Raw genomic sequence first — 27273 nt, forward strand, 5'->3', positions numbered from 1 at the left:
AGACAGATATGAGATCAGAAATGCCACCTTGATACGTTGGTATGAAACTGGTGCTACAGTAGTTCTTAGAGCGTTATGCTGGGCTTACATGTTGTGCAAATTTGACAGTATTTGCTGCTGGCATTCACGCTGATGAGCCAATTCTAGAAATACTTCAGGTAGACCCACTCGGGGGGGGGGGGGGGCAGTGGAATCCATGTGGAACCACTGTACCAACTAAACAGTTTGGCTTTGGGATAGTCCTAAGGGTGTTATCCTGGTGGTCCCCCTCTTTTCACCCTTTAGGCGCTATACAAGGATCTGGTCTTTGCTGCAGGGATGCCAAGTTTTTGAAAATCTAAAAAAAAATTATAATCACCCCCCTTTCCCCGTATTGCAAAATAGAAATAAGCAATAAAAAAAAGATTATTAGCATTGCCGCATCCCAAAATGTCAATACTAGTAAAATACAAGTGCGGCAATCTTTTTAAACAGCTGACCAGTGGGTGTCCCAGGAGTCGGACTACCATGATGTGATATTGATAATCTATCCAGAGAATAGGTAATCAATATCATAGCACTGCAAAACTCCTTTAAGATACACTAATTCAACAACCAAACTCTGAGTATAGAAACTCTGAATACCTATTAGATGACCTTTTAAGTCTAACAGAAAGTGTACTATAAGCAGTTTTCTAATCTAAACGAATATGATATTTTGTTAATACAGCAGAAAATCAAATATGAGTCAGAGATTACCAGATGAAGATCGAAAGGTCTTAGGAGCTTCTACATTTTCCCTACCACTTTTCAGCTTGCGCTCCTTGGTTTTGTTGCTGTTTTGAGGACACTAAAATAAAAATGTGGTTGGAATCATAATTCTTATGGTTACAGATGCAAGAAGAATTGCGAATGTAAAGAGAAATATATGAAAACCACACTGACACTTTGTGTGTTTTAAGGGTCACTGAGCCTTCCGGAAACTTTTTATATGTAATAGCTACATATGAAAGGTTTTGATTGGTGGAGGTCTGAGTGCTGAGATCCCCACCGATCACAAGAACATAGTGCACTCTCTCGTCTCACTGCAGGACAAAGAAAGTCTATGGGCCCATCTTGATTCTGTCCCCCAGCAAGAAGTGAGTGTATGGTATGTGAGCTCTTCTCTCATTCTAGTGATCAGTGCAGGTCTCAGACCCCATAATTCCAGTCAGAACCTTTGATATGTCACTATGACATGTTATTTGAAAGCTTGGTGACCCTTCAAACATTTGGGGAATTCTAATACCAATGATCCTAAAATGTACTTAAAGAGGACCATTTACCAGTCCTGACATTACCATATAAGTACCTGGCAGGGTAGGGCGAACTGATGGCATGTGAAATCGCAAAGACGAGCGTCACAGCCAGGTGAGATTTTGTGCTGAATTGTGCTCTGTATGATATTAGTCAAAAATCATTATAATGCATCATATAGCGTTATAACCAGATAGTCCTTGACAAATGTATTTTGATTTACACAGTCAATGGTAAGTGAACTATTGTAGTAGGAATACTCTAATAATGGGATTGCATCACCTTTTCATTTTCATGCTGTTGCTCTATGCTGCTGTAAAATGGCTCCAAGTTACAAACAGAAAATGTTTGCATCACCCCCGATACAAGATTGTTTAAAGGCATTACGGCAGATCCAAGAGTCTTCACAATTGGGGGATCATGACAAAGTTCAATTAGATTTTCTTTTTTCTTCTTACTCTTTCCATCAGTTTTACTTCCCTGGGACAATAGAAATGAAGTTATAAAGTAATTTTCAAGAAAACTGGCCTTATACAAAGCCAATAATTGATGGGACAATTATCGGGCATTTGGACGAATTATTGTTTCTGATAATTGCCCTATAAATGTAACAACAATCAGCCAACAAAAGAACAAATTCTTGGTTGTAACCTGGCACAAAACATTTTATTGGTAACACATTACTCTGTGCAAACAGGGATGTGCTGCTGACAATTATATGACATGGGGACGACGACGACGACTGTAGTAAGGGTCGTCTATCTTGTACAATCTCCGTATGATTGCTGCATATAAATGCAGCTAACAAGTGGGAAAAGATCGGGATTGAATGTTCTTATGAATGTTCGTTCCCTGTCATTGTCCACTCTATCAGTCCCTGTTAAAAGGGCCTTTTTGTATTGTAGTGAATGGTATGAGCAGTGGCAATTACACTGCACTACCGCTGAAAAGGAGAAGATGGCGCACAGGTAATTTTTAAGAGGAAGCATCTCTCTGAAGCGCTGCTACCCCTTCAAACACCTGATCAGCGGGGGTGTCAGGAGTCACACCCACGCCAATTTTATATCAATAACCTTTCCTGAGGATAAGATACCAGTATTACACCACTGCATGACCTCTTTAACGATTATCATTTAGTTAGTCAAGACTTAAAACAAACTTACCCTTGAGCTACTTCTGGCCTTGTCCTTTTCCTTGTCCTTCCCACCAACTTTTTTGTCAAGTTTTGATACAGCAGCATTCTCCTCTGGATCTTTGGGCCATGAGAGGATCTAATGGAATCATGGATTTCTGCATGAATACAAATCTTGCAGAAGTAAAATGATGTAATTTGGCGCATCTAGGTTTAGAGAAATGATCTACGCCTAGTATGAAAATGGGGTATGGCTTACGAGAAAGCGGAACGGATTAATACGTATCATTTTGGACCATAATTGCACTACAATTCTAGAGTAAAATTCTGTCTCCAAATAAGCCAATCAATAGTAGGTATAAAGGTAGACAAAAGAGTCTATCCTTGCACCACATCCAGCCTGTGATAAATCTGGTGCATATCTAGACAGCTTATCTAAGTTTATTTAATCTACATAATTGGTAAACCTGCCCAGATAATTGTTAATTAATACTTTTCTGTTATTTATTATGTGGTTTAAAAGGGTTAACTGAGCCTGGCAAAAAAAAATTGTTATAAAAATGAAAAATAAAACCCAAAACACTCAACGTTTAGGAGGTTCCTGGTTCCATCAACGGGGTTCCCATCCCCACTGCTTCCAGTCACCACTGGACTGCAAATGTGACTTGCTGCCTACATGGACATAACTGCTTCCAGTCAATGGCCTCAGCAGTGATGTGTGCAGGAACAGCATATGACCGCTCATCCTCATTGATTAGTCATCAGCAGTGACATGCATTTAGATGGCATGCCACATTTCCCAGGTTGCGGGGACCAGGCTTTGGTGCTGGTTTTGGCTTCAAAAGCTGCATCAAAAAATCTGAACATGTGACAGCACCTTCACCCAAATGTGGATGATCATGGGCAACTAAATTGCCACATGCCAGTCCAAATTACTTAAACCAGCATTACATGTACTAATATACAGCAGGAGTGTATTCTATCCATAGTAAGTTTATGATTACATTATCCTGTACTCATATTAAGCATGTATACTTTGTATGGTAAAGGGCTGCACACATTACCTTTTCCTCTCTGACAATCACCTTCATTCCAGAGAGAAGAAAAGACTTTAAAGCCAATAAATCTGTAGATGTGTGTTCCTTCACATAATCGTACTCTATATTTTCATTCCAAAAGGATCCATCAGATTTGAAAAGACCTGGGACAGAATGATGAATTAAAACACATATAAGTAAATATAAAACAACAATTTATTGTAATGTACCCATGTGCACCTGCAAGATAAGAAAATAACAGACAGTTAGATTGCATATAGCGTCCTTCAAGAAAGCTCAGTGATACATCACTGTGGGAACAGGTTGGACGATATTTAAATATGTATAAGTGTATGAGAAACTCTGTAGATAAAATTACCCTTTCCTTTTCTAAGAAATGTAATAGGTGCTATCCACTTGTTGAGTGGTCTGAGGATGTCAAAAATCACAGAAACATCCTGCACGATATGATAACTAAATATGCACAATAGATGCAAACATTATATATGGACTAAGCCCTCACTCGGATATGTTAAAATCTGAGACTTTCAGCTAATATATTTTGATCAAAACAAATCTGTGCCCACCTACCCACGCCAAGGTGGTCTCAGTCACGCAGGTCCTATGCTAAACCTACCTATGCCGTTCGGCATCTACATTCAGGAGAGCAGACCCTGCACATATAGTGTGCTGCTCCTAGTTACCTCTGTGTGCACCAAGCAACCAATAAGAGAAGCAGCACACGCACCTATATGTACCACCTAATCAAAGTCGCATGTGAGAAAAAGTGCACAAGAATTCTACTCTTCAGAGATGTTTTGTATCATTTTCTGTGATTTTTAATAAATTTATGTGCTTGAAGGAGTGGCACCTTTAAGTGTGAATGAGCTCCTATTATCTGGGGGGTAGCATTCTTGTGCACTTTTTGCCCCACCTATCCCACATGCGACTTTTATTAGATGGTACATTTAGCTGTGCGTGATACTCCTATCATTGGTTGCTTGATGCACACAGAGGTAACTAGGAGCAACACACTATATGTGCAGTGGCATAGGTAGGCTTAGAGTAGGACCTGCCTGACTAAGAACACCTTGGCGTGGGTAGGCGGGCACAAATGTGTTTTGATCAAAATATATTGGCTAAGAGTCTCAGATTTTATCATATCAGGTGAAGGCTTAGTCCACATATAATGTTTGCATTATTTTCAGTGATTTTTGGTCAGAGGATGTCCAAATATCTCAACAATTGTCAGTATAAAAAATAAGACAGTCACGAGTCATGAATATGTGAAAGAAGTTAATTATAAATAGAAACAAACAAACAGAGATTAGTTGTGATGTCATAGAAGCTAAAATATACTCATGATTTCTCAACAGATCACCTAACAGAAACATAGTTGTGATTTCACAACAGTCACCAGAAAGAAATCTACTTGCCGCTGACTTGGCAGAGAATAGTGATGTCTCAACTGCTTGCCTGACTGGTATACTGTTCTAATATCATAAAATTAAACTGTGGCAACATTACATTAAATCCACAGCCTAAGGAGGTTTCTGTGGATTTTAAAATCCATAAAACACACACACAAAATTTTGCTGACAACAGCCTTTTAAAATTTGTTTAACTTTTTGTTTAGCGCTGTATATTTCATATCATGTTTTCCCATCAGCAAAGCTCTTTATATATGTAATATAAGAGGTTCAACTCTAGCATTGCTATTTTTACATTTTCAACAGCATAGACTAATTTACCAGTATGAAGGTTTAGTGGGTAGAGTTGTTCCTCGTGTCCTTCGGTGCTCTGTTCTGGCTGATCGCACGTATATGACTGAAATAAAATACAATGAAATGTACACACCTATTGGATTATACCAAGTCTGAACTTTTAGTGAGAACAAGAAAAAATTGATTATAATCAACAATGCAATTTTTTCTTAACTTCAATTTATCATTAATTCACTTTAAAATGAACTATTAGTCATATTTTCTTCAGGATGCAGAGTCATTTTTAAAGGGGTTGTCCGACTGTTTGTAACTGATGACCTATGCTCTGAATAAATCATCAGCATTTGATCAGTGGGGGTCCGACACCCAGGTAAGCAGCAAGAAGGCCATGACGCTCACAGGAGAGTAAGGGCATTCTCAAATAGCTGATCGACAGGGGTTACGGGAGTCAGACCCCTACTGATCAGATGTTGATGACCTATGGATAGGTGATGTCAGTGATTGATAGCATTCTCTATGTCAGTGTGTATACAGAGATAACATACTCACTGATAACATCTCAAATAAGAAAACTCCCAGCAGGCTGTGTTTTGATGCAGGTAAACTATTTTATTCCATTTGTAGGAATGGTCCTATAACCAGGACGCGTTTCGGCGATGTGCCTTTATCAACAGGTGTATCCAAATGTAGTGAGAACAATATATATATACAAACGGTACCGCCCACAGGGACTGGAGGCCCATCCCACAAGGGGAGTGGCCGCAAGAGGATACAAAACATCAATCTGAACATAAACAAACATAGTAGAATCACAAAAAGCGCTAGGATAAGAGAATTGCCTTACATGTTGTAGTCTAATCCCGTAGTAGGTCTAGTCACCTGTTCCAGAACCTGGAACTTCAGCTGGGCTATGGAATGTCTACATTTATCGAAGTGATTTGGTATAGGTAACAACAAATTTTTTGTCCTGATAGTTGACTTGTGTTTATTAATTCTGTCTCTCACTGCCTGCATTGTCTCTCCAATGTATAGCAGACCACAAGGGCATTTAATGAGGTAAATAACATTAGAAGGTTCACATGTAAAGAAACCCTTTACTTCGAATGAATGTCCAGTATGTGGATGATGAAATATAGGGCCCTTGATGATGTGCGAACATTGGAGACAATGCAGGCAGGGGAACGTTCCTTTACGTGGAATTGACAGCACCCTCTGGCTTGATATACGTTGGGTGCTGTCATGGAACCATGAACCAGACGTACAACAAGTGATGAGTGGAAATAAGAAGGCTTTATTGAAAATAAAGCTGTAAGGCAAAAGTCCAAACGGATGGCTAAACCGAAGCAGGGTCTTGCGAAACCAGAGATCAGGAACCAGAAGGGTAGTCAGATGAAGCCAGGATCAGGAATCAGCAGGGTAGTCAGACGAAGCCAGGATCAGGAACCAGAAGCAGCAGCAGTCTTAGAAGCATGTGAGCACAGGAGGACCAAGCAAGGAACTGAAGCCCCAGACCTCCTATATATATGAGCTAGGCATCCAGCTCCTCCCAGTGGGAAGGAGGAGCCGCAGGGTGGGAGGCTACAAGAAACCCAGAAACCAAGATGGCCGTCAGCACATGTCAAACGAAGGAGAACAGCAAGGAGGTAAGACCATGACAGTACCTCCCCCTCAAGGGCCCCTCCTCCGCGGAGTAAGGAACGGTTTCTGTGGGAAGCGTGCGTGGAAGGCTCGGAGCAAGGCAGGAGCATGGACATCTGCGGAGGGAACCCAGGAACGCTCCTCTGGACCATAACCACGCCAATGGACCAAAAACTGCACCCGGCCGCGGACCAGGCGTGAGTCCAGGATATTGCTCACCTCATACTCCTCACGATTGCCCACTTGGACCGGACGAGGCCGAGGAATCGAGGAAGTGAAACGATTACACACCAGTGGCTTCAACAGGGAGACATGAAACACGTTGGAGATCCGCATGCCAGGAGGAAGCGCAAGGGCATAGGCTACCGGGTTTACCCTGCGAAGCACTTGGAAGGGACCAACAAAGCGAGGCGCCAGCTTGGGAGTGGGCACTCGAAGGTTGAGGTTGCGGGTGGACAACCATACGCGGTCTCCGACCTGGTAGGAAGGAGCGGGCGCTCGTCTGCGATCAGCCTGGAGTCTCTGGCGCTGCGCAGAGACCTCAAGGGACCTCTGGATCTGTACCCAAGAAGCACGTAGGACGGAAAGGTGATCCTCCACAGCCGGAATATCCTGGGGAGAGAATACCTCCGGTAACACGGCAGGTTGGAACCCATAATTGGCCATGAAGGGAGACGTCCCAGAGGAAGAGTTCACCGCCGTGTTCCTGGCAAACTCAGCCCAAGGCAGGAGGTCAACCCAATTGTCTTGGTGATCGGAGACATAGCAACGAAGGAATTGCTCCAAGGCCTGATTGGATCGTTCTGCGGCCCCATTGGACTGAGGGTGGTAGGCCGAGGAGAAAGAGAGATGAATCCCCAACTGGGAGCAAAAGGCGCGCCAGAACCTGGACACAAACTGACTCCCCCGATCCGACACAATCTCCTTGGGCAAACCGTGCAACCGGAAGACCTCCCTGGCAAAAATCGAGGCCAACTCTTGTGCAGAGGGTAACTTCTTGAGAGGAACACAGTGGCACATTTTGGAAAACCGATCCACTATCATGAGAATGACCGTATGGCCTCGGGATGCAGGGAGGTCCACAATGAAATCCATCCCCAGGTGTGACCATGGACGCTCCCCGGTGGCTATGGGTTGCAAAAGGCCCAACGGAAGGTGCCGAGGGGATTTACTCTGGGCACAAACGGAGCATGCCGCTACATATGCGGCGATGTCGGAACGTAGAGAAGGCCACCAGAACAGACGTGAAACAGCCCAGGACAGCTGATTCTTTCCAGGATGCCCCGCGGCCTTGGAGTTATGGTAGGTTCGCAACAACCGAGTGCGCAACTCCTCAGGCACAAAACACCTGCCGTTGGGTCTCCCAGAGGGAGCACCAGATTGAGCCGCTAAAATCTGCTCACCCAGGGGAGAGGTCAGGCTGGTGCGAATGGCGGCCAGGATCTGATTCGGAGGTATGACCGAAGTCGGAATCGACTCCTCCCCGGACAGCTCGGAGTACTGCCGTGATAAGGCATCCGCTCTGATGTTCTTGGAACCGGGTAGGTAGGAGACCACGTAATTAAAACGTGACAAGAACAGAGCCCATCTGGCCTGACGTGGTGTCAATCTCTTGGCCTCAGAGAGGTAGGTCAGATTCTTGTGGTCCGTCAGGATGAGAACCGGAACCACCGAGCCCTCGAGCAAGTGCCTCCATTCTTTAAGGGCCTGCACGATGGCCAATAACTCCCTGTCACCAATCTGATAGTTGCACTCCGCGGAAGACAGTTTCCGGGAGTAAAACCCACAAGGAAGCAGAGGACCCTCCGGTGTTCTACGCTGAGACAGGAGGGCGCCTACTCCCGTCTCAGACGCGTCCACCTCGAGGACAAACGGCAACCCAGGGTTGGGATGTGACAGAATCGGAGCCGACACAAAGGCGGACTTTAGAGCCTCAAAAGCTCGGATGGCCTCGGGCGGCCAGACCTGGGGATTACTGCCCTTCCTGGTCAGATCCGTGAGAGGCTTGGCTAGCATGGAAAAGTCCCTGATGAACTTCCGATAATAATTGGCGAAGCCCAAAAAGCGCTGCAGGGCACGAAGACCACTGGGCTGGGGCCACTGTAAGACAGCCGAAACCTTCTCAGGATCCATGGAGAACCCCTCAGCGGAAATGATGTAACCTAAGAAGGTTACCTGGGATCGGTGAAATTCGCATTTCTCAAGCTTACCGAACAGCTTGTTCTCTCGTAACCGTTGCAACACTCGTCTGACATCCAGAATGTGGGCCTCCATGGATTCAGAATATACCAAGATGTCATCCAAATAGACCACCACACACTGCTGCAACAGGTCACGGAAAACATCGTTGATGAATTCCTGGAAGACTGCGGGCGCATTGCACAACCCAAAGGGCATAACCAAGGATTCATAATGACCGGTCCTGGTGTTAAACGCGGTCTTCCACTCATCGCCCGCCTTGATCCTTACCAGGTTATATGCCGCCCTCAGGTCGAGTTTGGTAAAGACCGTGGCCCCTTTGAGGCGATCGAACAGCTCGGAAATCAAGGGTATCGGGTAAGCGTTCTTGATCGTGATGCGATTGAGACCCCTGTAATCGATGCAAGGCCTCAATTCACCGCCCTTCTTTTTCACAAAGAAAAATCCAGCCCCTGCCGGGGACGAGGATTTGCGAATGTGTCCGCGTGAAAGCGCCTCCCTCACGTACTCCTCCATGGCCTCATTCTCCGCTACCGACAGTGGATAGACTTTGCCACGAGGAGGAACAGCACCAGATTGTAACTCTATGGCACAATCGTATGGGCGGTGCGGAGGTAGGGCAACCGCACGCACCTTATCGAATACATCCCGGTACTCCTCGTATTCAGGAGGCAACAGAGAGTCCGAGGAAGTACTCAGCAACTTGACAGGCCCATGGATGCAACTAGCCCCACACTGTGGTGACCACGAGAGGATCTCGGCCGATTTCCAATCGAAAGTCGGATTATGCTTCTGGAGCCAGGGGTACCCCAAGACCACAGAGTAGTGTAGAGACGAAATAACCTGGAGACAGACCGACTCTCTGTGAACGGCACCAATGGCCATCCCCACTGGAAGGGTCTCATGAGTCACGTGTGGCGGCAGAAGGGGTCTGCCGTCTACCGCCTCAAGAGCCAGTGGGGAACCTCGAGGCTGCAGAGGAATGGAATTGGCGGCAGCGAACACACTATCAATGAACAAACCACCAGCACCAGAGTCCACCAACGCCTGGGTCGTCACCGAGCCCCCGACCCAGGAGAGGACAACAGTAATCAGTGGTTTGTCAACACGGGAAACCGGGGACGAGGAGACTCCACCCAAGATCTGCCCCCGACAGGATCTCAGGTGCGAGCGTTTCCCGGACGGTTCGGGCATGCCAACCGAAAATGCCCACCGAGACCACAGTACATGCATCGGCCCTTGCGTCTCCGGAGTACCCTCTCCCCCTCGGACAGGCGAGCAAACCCCAGCTGCATGGGTTCACCCCCAGACAAGTCATCCCCAGGAGGCGTGGGAGGAGAGGGAGGCACGGGTGGGACAGCAAAGGATCGTTAAAACCGGAGAGGAGGAGGGGTCTGCCTCTATGTAAAGTCCGGTCTAAAGCCCACACTCCGCGAAGATATAAATGAGGGACATGAACATGTGGAGTCACTGTGGGTAGAGATACATGGAGCTAAAAACAACAATAAATTACTAATAGGAGTTTACTATAAGCCACCTAATATACCAGAGTCCACAGAAAATCTATTACTAAACGAGATAGACGAGGCGGCAAATCATAATGAGGTGGTTATTATGGGGGACTTCAACTACCCAGACATAGACTGGGAAACTGAAACTTGTATATCTCATAAAGGAAACAGGTTCTTGGCAATAACCAAAGACAATTACCTCTCCCAACTGGTTCAGGACCCGACTAGAGGGACGGCCATACTGGACTTAGTATTAACCAATAGGCCGGACAGAGCAACAGACGTGCAGGTTGGGGGACACCTGGGAAATAGTGACCACAAAGTAATAACCTTCCAATTATCATTCAAAAGAGCGTTTCTACAGGGAGGAACAAAAATACCAAACTTCAAAAAAGCTAAAATTAGCCAACTAAGAGAGGCCATAGGCCAAACTAACTGGGACAAAGTCCTCAAAAATAAAAATACAGCCACAAAATGGGATATCTTTAAAAACATCCTAAAATCTCATTGTGAGAGGTACATACCGTATGGTAATAAAAGGTTAAGGAATAAAAAGAAACCAATGTGGATAAATAGAACTGTAACGAAAGCAATAAATGACAAAAAGAAAGCATATCATTCACTGAAACAGGAGGGGAGCACGGAAGCACTGAAAAACTATAAGGAAAAAAATAGAACATGTAAAAAACAAATAAAAGCGGCCAAACTAGAGACCGAGAGATTAATTGCCAAAGAGAGTAAAACTAACCCTAAAATGTTCTTCAATTATATAAATGTTAAAAAGTATAAATCTGAAGGTGTCGGCCCTTTAAAGAGTAATGAGGGGGAAGTCGCAGAGAGCGATGAGGAGAAAGCAAAGCTGTTAAATATTTTTTTCTCCAATGTATTCACTGAGGAAAATAAATTGTCAGATGACATGCAGAATGCAAAAATAAATTCCCCATTAAAAGTGTCCTGTCTGACCCAGGAAGAAGTACATCAGCGACTTGAAAAGATTAAAATAGACAAATCGCCAGGACCGGATGACATACACCCCCGTATCCTAAAGGAATTAAGTAATGTCATAGCCAGACCCTTATTTCTGATATTTGCAGACTCTATACTAACAGGGAATGTCCCACAGGATTGGCGCATGGCATATGTGGTGCCAATATTCAAAAAGGGGCCAAAAACAGACCCTGGAAACTATAGGCCGGTAAGTTTAACATCTGTTGTGGGTAAACTGTTTGAAGGTTTTCTGAGAGATGCTATATTAGAGCATCTCAACAGAAATAAGCAAATAACGCCATATCAGCATGGCTTCGTGAGGGATCGGTCATGTCAGACTAATTTAATCAGTTTCTATGAGGAGGTAAGTTCTAGACTTGACAGCGGCGAATCAATGGATGTCGTATATCTGGACTTCTCCAAAGCATTTGACACTGTACCACATAAAAGGTTAGTATATAAAATGAGAATGCTCGGACTGGGAGAAAACATCTGTATGTGGGTAAGTAACTGGCTCAGTGATAGAAAACAGAGGGTGGTTATTAACGGTACACACTCAGATTGGGTCACTGTCACTAGTGGGGTACCTCAGGGGTCAGTATTGGGCCCTATTCGCTTCAATATATTTATTAATGATCTTGTAGAAGGCTTGCATAGTAAAGTATCAATTTTCGCAGATGACACTAAACTGTGTAAAGTAATTTACACTGATGAGGACAGTATACTACTACAGAGGGATCTGGATAGACTGGAGGCTTGGGCAGATAAGTGGCAGATGGGGTTTAACACTGATAAATGTAAAGTTATGCACATGGGAAGGAAAAATGCAAGTCAACCGTACATACTAAATGGTAAAACACTCGGTAACACTGACATGGAAAAGGATCTAGGCATTTTAATAAACAGCAAACTAAGCTGCAAAAACCAGTGTCAGGCAGCTGCTGCCAAGGCCAACAAGATAATGGGTTGCATCAGAAGGGGCATAGATTCCCGTGATAAGAACATAGTCCTACCACTTTACAAATCGCTAGTCAGACCACACATGGAGTACTGTGCACAGTTCTGGGCTCCTGTAAACAAGGCAGACATAGCAGAGCTGGAGAAGGTCCAGAGGAGGGCAACTAAAGTAATAACTGGAATGGGGCAACTACAGTACCCTGAAAGATGATCAAAATTAGGGTTATTCACTTTAGAAAAAAGACGACTGAGGGGAGATCTAATTAATATGTATAAATATATCAAGGGTCAGTACAGAGATCTATCCCATCAGCTATTTATCCCCAGGACTGTGACTGTGACGAGGGGACATCCTCTGCGTCTGGAGGAAAGAAGGTTTGTACACAAACATAGAAAAGGATTCTTTACGGTAAGAGCAGTGAGAATATGGAACTCTCTGCCTGAGGAGGTGGTGATGGTGAGAACAATAAAGGAATTCAAGAGGGCCATGGACGTATTTCTGGAGCTTAATAATATTACAGGCTATAGCTACTAGAGAGAGGTCTTCCTCTGGATCAACTTGCGGGATAACAGGCCGAACTGGATGGACAAATGTCTTTTTTCGGCCTTATGTACTATGTTACTATGTTACTATGTACTATGTTATGTACTATGTAATCACAACATGTATTTAAGTGGTCAATGAACGTCGACAGGGTCTCACGTGGCCCCGCCCATATGCAAAAAATATCATCAAGGAACCTTTTCCAAATGAGGACATTTTTTCTATACAAGTCATTAGTGTAAACACAGGTTTCTTCAACTAAAGCTATGAATATATTTGCATAGGACGGGGCCACGTTGCGGTCCCGCGTTTCTGGAGGTAATAATTATCTCCAAACAAAAAATAATTTTCCATCAGGACAATCTCTAACAGCCATACAAAGAAATCACATATGGATGGCGGGTATTCACTAGTTTCTAAGACCATGGAGACTGCCTGAATGCCCTCCCTGTGGCCAATCGAAGTGTATAAACTAACCACGTCGATAGTCACCAGGAGGCTGTCTCCAGGAACATGACCCAAATCATTAACAATCCTTAAAAAATTAGGCGTGTCCAGTAAAATATATATATATATAATATATAGCACCGGGGTGATTGGTGACTAATTTATGAGATTTATGAGATGTCTCAAAATAGTTGACCATAGTGGTAATCTTCTCTTTAATTCTAAAGACCGGGTCTCTATCAAGGAGTTGGTATGTTTGAGAATTAGACAGCTGTCTCATGACCTCACTTGTATATTTCTACTTATCCATCACCACAATTGAGCCCCCCTTATCAGCAGGTTTTATCGTTAAGGAATTATCCTCCATGAGGGCCTTAATCGCTTATTTTTCTTCTCTTGTTATGTTATATGTGTCATAAAAAGTCCGCCATTCTTAATCTTGTCACAATGCTCCCTTACTTCTTTAGTTACCAGCTGTATATATGTTTCCACTGGGTGATGTATTTTGGGGGGCATAAACGTGGACTTATTGCTCAATCCTAGATCTTTTAAACATAGACATGTCTTCTCCGACTCGATATCTGTACGCAGAAGAGATGTGGCCGATTCATCAAAGTGGGCTTTCAGCCTCACTGTGCGAAAAAATTGTTGTATATCAATGTCCAATTGAAAACTATCGAATCTGGGTGAGGGGCTAAATGACAGGCCTTTCTGTAATGTTTCAACTTGCTGGCTACTTAAACAGCGGGACGATTCATTACCAGTGATTGATTCTTACCTGCAACCGAGTCTGCACTTGATTCAAGCCAGTCTCTGGTGTCATGTCAGCGATGTTTACGGCCCGCTCGTCTCTGCCTCCTCCGCGCGGACGCGACTGCCTCTCTGAAAAGGGCGGGCCTCCCGCGTGCCAGTCGATTCGTTGCCGGAGCTTGAGGTAAATGATCCGGATCTCGCGGGCTTTCTGAATCCCGTCCGCGAGCGGAATGATGTATCTTGCCATCTGTAAACCTTGTTCAGGTAATAATCCTCACAGTCCCACAGAAATTTTGACCTCTTCTTATCCTCTGTGTCTTTCTTATAAGATGCGATATGAGAATCTACAGTTTCTTTGAGTTTCCTAAATTCATCAAGATTCACCCAGATTCAATAGTTTTCAATTGGACATTGATATACAACAATTGTTTCGCAAAGTGAGGCTGAAAGCCCACTTTGCTGATTCGGCCACATCTCTTCAGCGTACCAATATTGAGTCGGAGAAGACAAGATCTAGGATTGAGCAATAAGTCCAAGTTTATGCCCCCCAAAATACATCACCCAGTGGAAACATATATACAGCTGGTAACTAAAGAAGTAAGGGAGCATTGTGACAAGATTAAGAATGGTGGACTTGTTATGACACAACATAACAAGAGAAGAAAAAGAAGCGATTAAGGCCCTCGTGGAGAGAAATTCCTTAACAATAAAACCTGCTGATAAGGGGGGCTCAATTGTAGTGATGGATAAGGAGAGATATACAAGTGAGGTCATGAGACAGCTGTCTGATTCTCAAACATACCAACTCCTTGATAGAGACCCGGTCTTTAGAATTAAAGAGAAGATTACCACTATGGTCAACTATTTTGAGACAGCTGGGACAATTGACCAAAATATGAGTAGATATCTCATAAATCAGTCACCAATCACCCCGGTGCTATATATACTACCAAAGGTACACAAGACCCTTACAGACCCCCCAGGACGCCCAATTGTGTCCTCAGTGGACTCTATTTTAAGTCCATTAGCCATGGTACTAGAGAAGGCCTTAAAGGCCTAAGTCGTTTATACTGGACACACCCCATTTTTTAAGGATTGTTAATGATTTGGGTCATGTTCCTGGAGACAGCCTCCTGGTGACTATCGACGTGGTTAGTTTATACACGTCGATTGGCCACAGGGAGGGCATTCAGGCAGTCTCCATGGTCTTAGAAACTAGTGAATACCCGCCATCCATATGTGATTTCTTTGTATGGCTGTTAGAGATTGTCCTGAAGGAAATAAATTTTTTGTTTGGAGATAATTATTACCTCCAGAAACGCGGGACCGCAACGTTGAAAAGGTTCATTGATGATATTTTTTGCATATGGGCGGGGCCACGTGAGACCCTGTCAACGTTCATTGACCACTTAAATACATGTTGGGATTACAGTTCACCATGTCATGTGACAGGGACATGGTTAGCTTTTTGGATATGATGGTTATGAAAAATCAAGAGGGCCAGCTATCCACTGACCTTTACAGGAAGGACACAGATAGAAACAGCATTTTACACTATACGAGTGCACATCCCCCCTCTTTAAAGAAATCATTACCTAAATCCCAATATCAGCGGTGAAACAGATTGTCTCAGATCCATCTACACATAACCAAAGACTTGAAGGAATGACCATAAGATTCAAGGAACGAGGATATCCCCTACATATCCTAGCCAGTAGTAGTGTTGACCAATCTGAAATGACAACTAACCCTAGCAAAAGGGACACCGCTAGGGTAGCAGTTATACATAAATTTCATCCTTTTAACAAACAGATTGATAATACTGTCAGGAAACATTGGCACTTATTGGGTAAAGCCTATCCAGAGGTTATGGAGTTTAAAAGCCCACATTTAATTTGCAATAGAAAGAACCCTAGCTATAGGGATATGCTAGTTAATGCAGACATAGGAGGCACCCAACGTATATCACGCCAGAGTGTGCTGTCAACTCCACGTAATGTTTGCACATCATCAAGGGCCCTATATTTCATCATCCACATACTGGACGTTCATTCGAAGTAAAGGGTTTCTTTACATGTGAATCTTCTAATGTTATTTACCTCATTGAATGCCCTTGTGGTCTGCTATATATTGGAGAGACAGAATTAAAATCAGGTAAAAAAAATTGTTGTTACCTATACCAAATCACTTTGATAAATGTAGACATTCCATAGCCCAGCTGAAGTTCCAGGTTCTGGAACAGGTGACTAGACCACACAGAGGGGGTGATATTAAGAAAATCCTCTTACGAGGAGAAGCCTTTTGGATCCACACACTGGATACACTGCACCCTAGAGGCCTAAATAGGGAATATGAGATTATGCATTTGTAATATTTTTATTGATCACAACTGATTTACTGTTAATTTTTTTCAGGCGGCAACTATTTAATTATCTACTACGGGATTAAACTACAACATGTAAGGCGGTTCTCTTATCCTAGTGCTTTTTGTGATTCTACTATGTTTGTTTATGTTCACATCGATGTTTTGTATCCTCTTGCGGCCACTCCCCTTGTGGGATGGGCCTCCCGTCCCTGTGGGCGGTACCATTTGTATATATATCTTGTTCTCACTACATTTGGATACCCCTGTTGATAAAGGCACATCGCCGAAACGGGCCCTGGTTATAGGACCATTCCTAGAAATGGAATAAAATTGTTTACCTGCATCAAGACACAGCCTGCTGGGAGTTTTCTTATTTGATTATCGTGGAGTACGCTCTTCTCCCGGGCAGTGTGCACCTGAGCGAGTGCTGGTTTTTTCATACCTATCACTGATAACATCTCAACTCCCCCATGAACAAAGAAATTAGAAATAGCAGAGATATATACTAGGCATTCGGGAAGTCTTCAGACCCATTAACTTTTTTTTCACATTTTGTTATGTTGTGGCTAAAATATAAAAAGTTCACATTTTCCCATCATTCTGAACTCAATACCCCATTAATGAGAAAGGGAAAACAGAATGTTCAAAATCTTTGCTAATTTATTGAAAAGGAAAAACGAAAAAGATGCAGACATAAGTATTTAGATCCTTTACTCAGGACTTAGTTGAAACCCCTTTGGCAGGGATTACAGCCTCCAGTCTTTGTATGATGCCACAAGGTTTGCACACATGGATTTGGGGATATTCTACCATTCTCCTCTGCAGATCCTCTCATGCTCTGTAGTTGAATGGGGACCGTCAATGGACAGTCATTTTCAGGTCTATCCAGAGATGTCTGATTGGGTTCAAGTCAGGGCTCTGGCTAGGCCACTCAAGGACATCCACAGAGTTGTCCTTAAGCCACTCCTGTGTTGTCTTGGCTGTATGCCTAGGGTCATTGTCTTGTTGGAAGGTGAACCTTCAGCCTAGTCTAAGGTCCAGAGCACACTGGATCAGGTTTTCATTAAGAAAATCTTTGTGCTTTGCTACATTCAGCTTTCCTTCTACCCTGACCAGTCTCCCTGTCCCAGCCACTGAAGAACACTCCCACAGTATGATGCTACCACCACCATGCTTCACTGTAAGGGATGGTGCCTGGTTTTCTCCAAATATGACGCTTAGAAGTTAGGCTAGAAAGTTCAATCTCGGCTTCATCAGACCAAAAAATCTGTTTCTAACAGCTTTTTTGCAAACTTTCCTGAGTCTTTTACTAAGGAGAGGCTTCTTTCTGGCCACTTTGCCATAAAGCCGAGATTGGTGCAGTGCTGCAGTGATGGTTGACCTTGTGGAAGTTTCTCCCATCTGCACATGGGATCTTTGGAGCTCAGAATGACCATTGGGTTCTCAGTCACGTTACCAAAGCCCTTCTCCCCCGATTACTTAGTTTGGTGAGGCAGCCAGCTCTTGGAAGAGCATTAGATGTTTCAAACCTCTTCCGTTTAAGAATTAAGAACTTTCAGCGCAGCAAAAGTTTTTTGTATCCTTCTCCAGGGTACGCAATCCTGCCTCTGAGATCTATAGGCAGTTCTTTCCTCTTCATGACTTGGTTTTTGCTCTGATATGCATTGTCAGCTGTGAGGCCTTATATAGACAGGTATATGTCTTTCCAAATCATGTCCAATTAACTGACTTTACCAAAGGTGGACTTTAATCAAGGTATAGAAACATCTCAAAGATGATCAAGTGGAATGGGAGGCTGAATACTCGCATCGATAAAATTTTTTCCTTTTTAATAAATTTGCAAACATTTCTAACATTCTGTTTTAATTTTTTATTTAGGTGGGATTGAGTGTAATTTGATGGGGAAACTTTATTTTATTTTATTTTAGCACAAGGTCGTAACATTAAAAGAAAAAAGAAAAATGCACTATAAATGTATAAGTTATAGGTTTTAGTGAACACCTTTTCCTTCCAAACTATATATCAATCTACTCAGCACCTCCTGCTATCTAACATGGTGCCTGCAGTTTGCATTGCATTTCATGCTGACAGGTTCTCTTTAAAGGGAACCTGACATCAACTGTGTGCTGCCCATACTAACAGCAGAATAAAGTGAAGACAGGTGAGTTGATTTCAGCGGTCTGTCATTTATAAGTTAAAAGTAAGTGGTTGCCGAGAACCAACATCACAATCATTGCAGACTGGGCCTGGAAAAGAGTCACTGCCACCTGAGAAGAGTCATCGTTATTCATGAATTCCTGCTCTCCCTGCCCACCTACTGATGACTGACAGGCTACTACCTAGTTTTTTCCCTTTCTCTCTAGGAGAGAGCTGCCAATCATCAGCAGATGGGGGAGAGAGCAGGAGATTATGAATTACCATGACTCTTCTCAGGTAGATTTGACTCTTTTCAAGGCCTGGGCTGCAATGATTATGATGCTGGTTCTCAGCAACCACTTACATTTAGCTCATCAGTGACACACCGCTGACATCAGCATTTCTGTCACTAATTGCCCTCAGTGAGGTCAGCATAAAGTTGATGACAGGTTCCCTTTAAGCGCAAGCTGGCTTTCTCAATTTAACTTCAGTAACAGATTTTCCATCTTACCTGGCACATGTCGCTGCTAGGCTGGTCTTCTATGAATTCATAGCATACATGATAAGTGACTGTAGTTACTGGATAGTCCCCTGAATTCTGCTGTTCTGCGTGTGCACTTGGGTTTGGAATACCTTGTACTTTCCTTATGCGGACATAAAACTTAGCTTTATTCTCCCTGTCTTCTGCAAGACAGAAAAAAAGGTTCATCCCATAAACAATTCATATCATTAGAACAGAAGTGAATCTGGACATAAAATACATTAGTATGCAGTTTCATAAGGAAGATATATATATACATATATATACACAGCTAGTTATAAAATGGAAATGTTGCAGTGTGCAGTATGGCTACACTATAGTATGATGGTTTAAAAAATCACTAGCAGAAGGACTCGGCTTTGCACGGGTATATTTCAGCTATTTCATTTAATGTTTGTGTATGTCCATAGCGGTCCGTCCCCTTAACTGTGACCTCCACAGTTCCCTGTCCCCTTAATAGAGACCTCCACAGTGCCCGCCCCCTTATCAGAGACCTCCACAGCAGGCCGTCCCTTTAACAGTGACCTCAACATCATCCCGCCCCCTTAACAGTGACCTCCACAGCAGCCTGTCCCTTTATTAGTGACCTCCACAGTATCCCATCTCCTTTACAGTGATTTTCACAACACCCCGTCCCCTTAACTGTGGCCTCGACAGCGATCTGCCACTTAACACTGACCTCCATAGCGGACCGTCCCCTTAAATGTGACCTCCACAATATCAAGAGATGCAAGTCATCAAACCATGAGTAAGAAGAACACTTTTTTAGTTTTTACCATTTCTTTGACATCACTATAATTGCAACATTAAAGGGACTCTGTCACCTCGTTTTAGGTTATAGAGCTGCAGACATGCACGGCTAGATCGCCGCTAGCATGTCTGCAATATACTGTACCTGTCCTATAGGGCTGTGTGATTTTATTGTGCTTAAAAAATGATTTAAGAGATATGTAAATGAGCCTGGCAAGGTGTATATTGCGGACATGCTAGCAGCGATCTCTTTAAACTGAGTTTTTTTTTTTTTTTTTTACACTGGTGAGGAGTCTCACCTTTTGTTCTAATCCTTCCATTTTATGTTTATTCCTGTTTTTTTTTTCTCTTATAAAGTCCTGTCTTACACCATAAAATTTCTGCATCAGTATGATTATCATCCTTATTCATGTGATTGCTGAATACTGTATTCTTGACTTACTTTTGATCGCTTTTGATATGCATTGTTATGTATATGCAGATTTATATAATAACAATTTTTTTATCTAAAAATACTCTTTTTAGGCTGGAATTACATTACACTTTTATGCGTTTTTGTGGGCCAAAGCCAGGACTGGATCCAAAAGGAAGTAGGAGGTGTCTTTTATCTTTTCTATCCAGTACCTGCTTCGGCAATAAATACTACATAAAAAACCGACACAAAACATAAAAAAACTGTATGAGCGATGTAGAACATATTGGCTATTAAAACCTAATGATTTTTAAATGGACCATACATGTCATAATCTCACCTTTCTTTTTTGACAGTCCACTGTACTTATATTTTTCATCCGGTAATATTAAAATATCATCCAGAACACATAGCTTTGGCAGAGAGTCTATAGTATAGCCTCTATATTTGGTAACAAAAGTCAGTGGATTTCCTTGCAGCATGAGAATGCGGAGATTTTGTAAAGTAGAGATTCTGGATACTAGGTTAAAGAGATCAGTAAGATCATTGTAACTAAGGTCAAGAGAAACCAAATTTGGCCTAAAAAAAAAAAAAAAATACATTCTGTTAAACTGTGACCTAAAGAATCATGAGTCGGAAAATTGGTGGTGCAAATACCAGAAACCTTCTAGGAGATACACATTTTTGGATGTAGACAATTTCAATATTTTAAGAAACTCTTAGGCCTCATGCACACGGCCGTTGTGCAGCCGTTCCGTGCATTGGGGCCTGCAATTTGCAGTCCCCAATGCACAGGGGCAACATCAGTGCGCGGCTGGGACGGAACGAGACCCATTGAACTTGAATGGGTCCGTGATCCGTCCGCACCGCAAAAAAATAGACCATGTTCCATTTTTTCTCCAGTGCGGAGGCACGGGCAGAAACACCACGGAAGCACTCAGTAGTGCTTTCGTGGGGTTCTGTGCCTCTGTCCGCACCGCAGCTCCGGATTGGGAGCATATCCGTGATGCAGGGAGCACACGGCTGTGCCCGCATATTGCGGACTCATATACAAAACTCTCTGCTCTTTCTATGCTTAACCCCTTAATGACCGGGCCATTTTGCACCTTCATGACCAGGCTTATTTTTGAAAATCTGACATGTATCAGTTTATGTGGTAATAACTTTGGAACACTTTTACTTATCCAAGCCATTCTGAAATTGTTTTCTCGTGGCACATTGTACTTCATGACAGTCATAAATTTGAGTCAACATATTTCTCCTTTTTTTATAATAAAAAAATCCCAAATTTAAAAAAAAATTGAAAAATTCACAATTTTCTAAATTTCAATTTCTCTGCTTTTAAAACAGAAAGTGATACATCATAAAGTATTTATTACTTAACATTCTCCATATGTCCACTTTACGTTGGCATCATTTTTAAAATGTCATTTTATTTTTTAGGGACATTAGAAGGCTTATAATTTAAGAAGCAATTCTTTAATTTTTTAAGAATTTCCAAAACCCACTTTTTATGGACCAGTTACTTTGTGGGGCTTACATAGTAGAAACCACCCATTAATGATCCCATTTTGGAAACTACACCCCTCAAGTTACTCAAAACTGATTTTACAAACTTTGTTAACCCTTTAGGTATTGCACAAGAATTAAAGGAAAATGGAGATAAAATTTCTAAATTTCACTTTTTTGGCAGATTTTCCATTTTAATCCATTTTTTTCTTTAATTATCGAGGGTTAACAGCCAAACAAAGCTCAATATTTATTACAGTATTTATTATGATTCTGCAGTTTACAGAAACACCCCACATGTGGTGGTAAACTGCTGTATGAGCGCATGGCAGGGCGCAGAAGAAAAGGAGCGCCATATGGATTTTGGAAGGCAGATTTTGCTGGACTGGTTTTTAGACAACATGTCCCATTTGAAGCCCCCCAGATGCACCCTACAGTAGAAACAATCAAAAAGTGACCCCATTTGGAAACTACGGCATAAGGTGACAGTTTTATTGGTATTATTTTGGGGTACATATGATTTTTAATCACTCTATATTATGTTTTTTGTGAGGCAAGGTAACCAAAGAATGGATGTTTTGGCACCGTTTTTATTTTTTGTTTTTTACAACATTAATCTGACAGGTTAGATCATATGCTATTTTTATAGAGCAGGTTCTTGGATGCGATGATATCAAATATGTCTACTTTCTATGTTTGTTTCAGTTTTACATAATAAAGCATTTTTGAAAAAAATGTTTTTGTGTCTCCATTTTCTGAATGCCATATTTTATTTATTTTTCTACCAATCGTCTTGTGCAGGGGTTCGTTTTTTCAGGAAAAGTAGATGTTTTTATTGGTACCATTTTTGTGTACATATGATTTTTTGATCATTCGTTATTACACTTTTTGGGGCAAGGTGAACAAAAAATAGTTTTTTATTATTTATTTATTTTTACGGCATTCACCTGGGGGGTTAGGTCATGTTATATTTTTATAGAGCAGGTTGTTACTGACATGGCAATACCTAATATGTATATTTTTTTATTATTTATTAAAGTTTTACACAATAATAGCATTTTTGAAACAAAAAAATTGTGTTTCAGTGTCTCCATATTCTGAGAGCCATAGCTTTTTTATTTTCTGGCCGATTGTCTTAGGTAGTGTCTCACGTTTTGCAGGATGATATGACGGTTTGATTGGTTCTATTTTGGGGGGCATATGTCTTTTTGATCGCTTGGTGTTGCACTTTTTGTGATGGTAGGTGACAAAATAATGTCTTTTTGGGCACTGTTTTTATTTTATTTTTTACAGTGTTCACCTGAGAGGTTAGGTCATGTGATATTTTTATACAGCTGGTTGTTTCGGACGCGGCAATACCAAACATGTTTAGGGTATTTTAATTTTTTCATTTTTACCCAATTATAAATGTGCGTATATGGGAAAATGTTAGATTTTCTTTTCCCCCACTATTTTTACTCAGACCCATATAGTTCTTGAAGATCCAGTGGGTCTGATGGCTCTACAATACACTGTATAGTGTACTGCAGTGTATTGTCATTCACAGTAAGCCTGATCAGGCTCCTGCTTCTGGCAGGACCCTTTCAGGCTTACAAACCATGGCAAGCCTGGATGCCTGTGTAAGGCGTCCAGTTTCCATGGTAACCATCGGGACGCTGCCCCATCACATGACGTACTGTGCACATCATGATGCGGTAATTAACACCACAACATGCCGTACACAGTATGTCATTAGTCACTAAGGGGTTAAGGGTCCAGTCAGTGACAGCTATGTTTGTATTCAAACTCATTTAGGGAAGGCTGTCATTAAAGAGGTTGTCTCAGTTAAGCAAATGGCATTTATCAAGTAGAGGAAGACACTTACTAATGTATTGTTATCATCGATATTGCTTCCTTTGCTGGCTTGATTCATTTTTCCATCACAATATGCACTGCTCATTTCCATGGTTATGACCACCCTGGAATCCAGCATTGGTAGTCGTGCTTGAAAAAAGCGGAAAAGTGATGGCCTATTTGGTGGCCAGGACTGTGAGAGCGCACATAGGCTAGTGCCTTTTTCTATAGTGTGCAAGCATGACCAACACTGATGGATTGCAGGGTGGTCGTAACCATTGAAACGAGTAGTGTATAATGTGAAGTAAAAATTAATCAAGCCAGGAAGAAATATGGATAACAACAATACATTAGTAAGTGGCTTGTACATAATCAATGCAAACAATGTTTACATTTTTCCTCTTACTCTTCCTACTTTTCCACAACCTCGTGAAATACTCCCACATCCATTCACCCAGCAAGGCACTATTCATCTCTTCTTCCATCTTACCTTCTCATCTGACCGCTTGCACAAACCTGTTTGCAAACATAAAACACTTCCTTCCCAAACACACACAGACACCTCATGCCCTCTCCTATTCTCATCTATTAACACTTTCTCTGCTTCTCCTTACTGCTGGTGATATCTCTCCAAATCCACGACCCCCTCAGCAAATCCCCACTGTCACTACCATGTCCCACTACAAATCTCCTTCTGCAAAATTCTGCAACCCCTTAAACCTAATTACCATTCCTCTGACCCCTGCCCCTTTGGTTCCTCTTGCAGGAGCATTATGGAACGCGCGCTCTGTCCGTAACAAACTGTCGTACATTCATGAACTGTTTATCTCTCAAAACCTTTCCTTTCTGGGTCTCACAGAAACATGGATGACACCCTCAGACACCTCCTCCCCTGCTGCACTCTTTTATAGTGGATTTCAATTCACTCACACACCCCGCCCCGGCTGCAAACATGGTGGAGGAGTTGGTATTCTCCTATCAGACACCTGCTCCTACAACCCAACTCCACTGCCACCCTCCATTACGCTCACCTTATTTGAAGTACACTCTGTTCGCATCTACTCTCCCTCCAACCTTCAAGTAGCAGTCATTTACCGCCCTCCAGGCCCAGCCACCATATTTCTTGACCACTTCAACACCTGGCTACTACACTTTCTTTCTGCCGACATCCCCACTATCATCATGGGTGACTTCAACATCCCTATTGACACCTGCCACTCGGCCACCTCTAAACTCCTGTCGCTCTCTTCCTCCTTCGGCCTATCACAGTGGTCTTCAGCTCCCACCCACAGAGATGGTCACACTCTGGATCTGATCTTTACCCACTTTTTCTCCCTATCTAACCTTTCTAACTCGCCTCTCCCCCTATCCGACCACAACCTACTCACCTTCTCTTCACTGGTCTCTTCTGTAGCCCCCCCGGTCTACACACCAGTACACCCCCGCAGGAACCTTAAACATCTCGACTTTCACTTGCTTTCTGACTCTCTTCTCCCACTCTCTACCATCTGTTGCCTCCAAGACCCAGAAGCTGCTACCACCCTATATAACACCACAATAAGTACAGCTCTGGACACTGTTGCCCCCCTCACACATAACAAAATCCGGAAACTCAACAGACAAACCTGGCACACCAACCTGACCAAGAAACTCAGACAAGTTTCCAGGGCTGCTGAGCGGCGATGGAAAAAATCCCCTTCTAAAGATCATTTCACTGCATACAAGCAGTCCCTTCTCATATTCAAATCCTCACTCACTGATGCAAAACAGGCCTACTTCTCATCTCTCATATCTTCCTTGTCACACAGCCCTAAACAACTTTTTAGCACTTTTAACTTCCTTCTCCGCCCCCCAGCGCCCCCACCCTCTCCTCTCTACTCAGCTGAGGACTTTGCCAAATATTTCAAACAAAAGATAGTCCACATCAGAGAAAGCTTTACTACACAGTCCCCACAGACCCTCTACACAACTGCTCGGTCCTCTCCCCCCAAAACCCGCTTCTCCACCTTTACAGAAGAAAAACTCTCCACTCTACTCTCCAAATCACATCTCACCACCTGTGCACTTGACCCAATCCCATCCCACCTCATCCCTAACCTCACCGCAGTGTTTATCCCATCCCTAACTCATCTCTTCAATCTATCACTAAACTCTGGTGTCTTCCCCTCTGCTTTTAAACATGCTACCATTATACCCATCCTCAAAAAGCCTTCACTTGACCCATCTTCCTTGTCCAGTTATCGCCCCATATCACTTCTTCCGTATGCCTCAAAGCTACTTGAACAACATGTCCATTCAGAACTGTCCTCCCACCTCTCCTCCTGCTCCCTCTTTGACCGCCTACAATCTGGCTTCCGAACCCACCACTCGACCGAGACTGCCCTTACCAAAGTCACCAATGACCTACTGACAGCCAAAACCAAGAAACAATACTCTGTCCTCCTTCTCCTTGACCTGTCCTCTGCCTTCGACACTGTTGACCACTCCCTTCTGTTGCAAACTCTCTTATCTCTTGGCATCACTGACCTGGCTCTCTCCTGGATCACATCATACCTCACAGACCGGACGTTTAGCGTCTCCCACTCCCGCACCACCTCCTCGTCTCATGCCCTCTCTGTTGGTGTCCCGCAAGGCTCTGTCCTAGGACCCCTGCTCTTCTCAATCTACACTTTTGGCCTGGGACAGCTCATAGAGTCCCATGGCATTCAGTATCACTCCTATGCTGATGACACACAAATCTACCTCTCTGGTCCAGACATCCCCACCTTACTATCAAGAATCCCACAATGTCTATCTTCTATATCATCCTTCTTCGCCTCTCACTTTCTTAAACTTAACATGGATAAGACAGAATTCATAATCTTTCCCCCATCTTGTTCAACCCCCCCAACAGACCTATCTATCACGATCAATGGCTGCACATTATCCCCAGTCAACAAAGCCCGCTGCCTTGGAGTGACCTTAGATTCTGCCCTTTACTTTCGACCGCACGTCCAAGCCCTTTCCACCACCTGCCGCCTCCAACTCAAAAACATCTCCTGCATCCGTGCTTTCCTTAACTTTGAATCTGCGAAAATGCTCGTACATGCCCTCATTATCTCCCGCCTAGACTACTGCAACATTCTCCTCTGTGGCCTTCCATCTAGCACTCTCGCACCCCTCCAATCTATCCTCAACTCTGCTGCCCGACTAATCCACCTCTCACCTTATTACTCCTCTGCCTCTCCCCTCTGCCAATCCCTTCACTGGCTCCCCATTGCCCAACGAATCCACTTCAAAGTACTAACAAACACATACAACGCCGTCCATAACCTGTCCCCTCCCTACATCTCTGAGCTACTTTCCCGATACATCCTCACACGCACTCTCCGATCCTCACAAGACCTCCTTCTCTCCTCTCCTCTTATCGCCTCTTCCCACAATCGACTCCAAGATTTCTCCCGTGCATCCCCCATACTCTGGAACTCGCTACCCCAACGTATCAGAGTCTCACCTACAGTGGAATCCTTCAAAAGAAACCTGA

General features: G+C 43.1%; 1 protein-coding gene across 3 annotated transcripts in view; it reads right to left on the reverse strand.

Annotated features, from left to right (window-relative positions):
• LRRC43 (leucine rich repeat containing 43) overlaps positions 1-27273 on the reverse strand; it is a 42288-nt gene that overhangs the window by 4535 nt on the left and 10480 nt on the right. For 2 of the 3 annotated variants that reach the window (XM_044290470.1, XM_044290462.1), the window contains 7 exons: positions 20749-20987; positions 19217-19389; positions 5196-5271; positions 3472-3608; positions 2439-2546; positions 1558-1755; positions 739-829 (listed from right to left, as the gene is read on the reverse strand). In XM_044290470.1, the coding sequence (XP_044146405.1) occupies positions 739-829; positions 1558-1755; positions 2439-2546; positions 3472-3608; positions 5196-5271; positions 19217-19389; positions 20749-20987 (1022 nt within the window). Of the gene's footprint in view, positions 1-738; positions 830-1557; positions 1756-2438; positions 2582-3471; positions 3609-5195; positions 5272-19216; positions 19390-20748; positions 20988-27273 lie in introns of those variants that run through there. The other variant, XM_044290478.1, reaches the window with a different exon arrangement.

The sequence above is a fragment of the Bufo gargarizans genome, chromosome 1 (assembly GCF_014858855.1).
Source record: "Bufo gargarizans isolate SCDJY-AF-19 chromosome 1, ASM1485885v1, whole genome shotgun sequence".
NCBI classification, from domain to species: domain Eukaryota; kingdom Metazoa; phylum Chordata; class Amphibia; order Anura; family Bufonidae; genus Bufo; species Bufo gargarizans.